This window comes from Trachymyrmex septentrionalis, unplaced genomic scaffold (assembly GCF_001594115.1).
Source record: "Trachymyrmex septentrionalis isolate Tsep2-gDNA-1 unplaced genomic scaffold, Tsep1.0 scaffold123, whole genome shotgun sequence".
Classification (NCBI taxonomy): Eukaryota; Metazoa; Arthropoda; class Insecta; order Hymenoptera; family Formicidae; genus Trachymyrmex; species Trachymyrmex septentrionalis.
In genome coordinates, this window is record NW_017304363.1 from 14,277 (window position 1) to 16,506 (window position 2,230).

The window sequence follows — 2,230 nt, forward strand, 5'->3', positions numbered from 1 at the left end:
TTTTTTTTTTTGGGTTGCCAACACTTTACTGCACAAATGGCGGCAAATTCAAATCTTGCGTTAATTTTGGGACACCCTTTATCAAAGGAAGAAATAAACTGTGGTACGCGGTTTCCTAGTTGCCTAGTTACTTACTATTATGGCTCCTGTACACTGGACGCGGAAACGCTTGCCGCACGGCAAAATGAGACGCGATAACCAATGAGCACATTAGGAGCTGTAAGCTTATTGGCTACCGCATCACATTTTGCCGCGCGGCAAGTGTACAGTGTGTAGAAGCCATTAGTAACTGTACCGCGTACCACATTCCATGTAATCGCACCCGCAGCGTTCGGTGTCAAAGTGCTGTTGCCTATATGAGAATCCAGGCTAAGTTTTCGAACGCAATGGACAAAAGATAGCCCTCTATCGGAATAAACGTAAACTATGGAATTTCATAATAAGTTTTGGAACGTAATATTGTATAAAAAGAGCTCTCGAAATCTCTGTTAAAAAGGCGGGAAGTCATGACCGTGTCGTGCGAACATGCTATTGATGTTATCGTGTTACACTTTGTGAGCCAAAGACTAGCAAAATAAATATTTTATTTGAAATTACAACGCGAAAGTAATTTTCACAAGTTTAGTCGTTTATTATTAACGAAGAAGTTCTCGACACGGTACACGCTTGATACGTTCATCACTGATGTCTGTTCCAGGTTGTTTCGTTCTTAACATTCGTTAGTTTTTCATCGTTGAAATATTTTTATTGCTTTTCGAGAAATTTTGAGGAAAATCGAAGAAGGGAAAAGCAATGTACTACGTTCTTAACGGATCGAGAGATCGTAAATAAAGCAGAAAAAAGGATATTGATGTTGAAGTATGAAAGATATCAAGCAATATTTTGCCAATGGCAAGAATATCGCTGATAAGGAGATTGATACTGATCTAGGCAATGTAAAAGAGGAGGATCAAAAACAAGAAGATGTTGCGACAAATAAACACAAACGTGTGAGGCGGATATCCAGCAATAGTTCTTCAAGCAGAATGTATAACATCGAGAACAAGAACGATCTAATCGACAAAACGTTTAGTCCATTCAATGGTGAGATAAACAACGTCGAAAGAACTTTGCAAGATGGAACACCAAAATCAGATTTAACTGAGTCAAGCATAAAGCGTCGTCTTAAAAAGGTATTTTTTATTTTAATAGGAATTACAGTTGATGTCACTTTATTGATAAATCGTTATAGTTGAATTTTTCATATTTTTAAGCATTCAAAATCTGTGGAAATAAACAGAAATCAGTCTGAAGAAACAAAGAATATCTCGCAAGAACGAAAATTAAATAATCAGATTGTTATGAATTTAAACGGTTCTCTTAATGACAATGTTAATTCTAAAGATGAAACTGAGTCAAACATAGAATTTTATGATGAAATTGATTCTCAACGAAGAGAATCAAATGCTTTTCAAGTTCTGATGAGTCATAGTAAACCAATACAATATAAATCACTACCACAGCAATCCATAGAAGATAGTGAGAATAAAGAGAAATCAGATTTAAAAGAATTCAGATCTAGGTGCAAAGAAAAGCTCATAGCTTTGGCCGATAAAAAAGGATATTCAAAAAAAAAAATAGCTGAAATGGAAGAGGGTGAGAGAATAGAAAAGAATATTGAAAATCGTATAAGGTTCTTTAAAGGCGAGAATAAAAGCAACATATATGAAAAGGATAACAGCTTTGAATTATCGATAAAAACTAACAAACAATCTGGAAACTTGCTAGATTATTTTAGGTAATATTTAAATTTATATTTATCTGTATAATTTTATATAATATAAGTTATATTGTTAGATTTTACTACTGATTTTTTTATCATAGCAAATCACCATTGGGATTAACAAATAAGGATGAAAAATGTATGTCTACTTTTACTGTAAAAGCAGATGTACATAGAACTGATAATTCTGATATTGAACCTATGAGGAAGCTGAAATCAAATGAGAAATATCTTAATAAGAAATGTCCGAAGTCAGAGTTAGATCTTTCTACAATAGATGATATTCACGTCATAGAGTCTGAAAATTTACTTTCTCTACAGCCAATCAAACAAGATAAACAGAAACGAGAAAAACCTCGTTGGTCCTTGCGCATAAAATTACATTCTTCTGAAGATAACGATTCTTTATATGGTAACGTAGTACAATTACCATTATACATATATATATATTTCTTTTATATATATAAG

At 33.4% G+C, this 2,230-nt stretch overlaps 1 protein-coding gene across 3 annotated transcripts in view; it reads left to right on the top strand.

Annotated features, from left to right (window-relative positions):
- The window catches only part of LOC108755571 (ATPase family AAA domain-containing protein 5), a 12,288-nt gene that overhangs the window by 7,175 nt on the left and 2,883 nt on the right, over positions 1-2,230 (top strand). The window contains exons 1-4 of one of the 3 annotated variants that reach the window (XM_018498675.1): positions 505-606; positions 698-1,172; positions 1,254-1,777; positions 1,864-2,174. In XM_018498675.1, the coding sequence (XP_018354177.1) occupies positions 861-1,172; positions 1,254-1,777; positions 1,864-2,174 (1,147 nt within the window). In that variant the 5' untranslated portion in view covers positions 505-606; positions 698-860. Of the gene's footprint in view, positions 1-504; positions 1,173-1,253; positions 1,778-1,863; positions 2,175-2,230 lie in introns of those variants that run through there. The other 2 variants (XM_018498666.1, XM_018498657.1) reach the window with 2 other exon arrangements.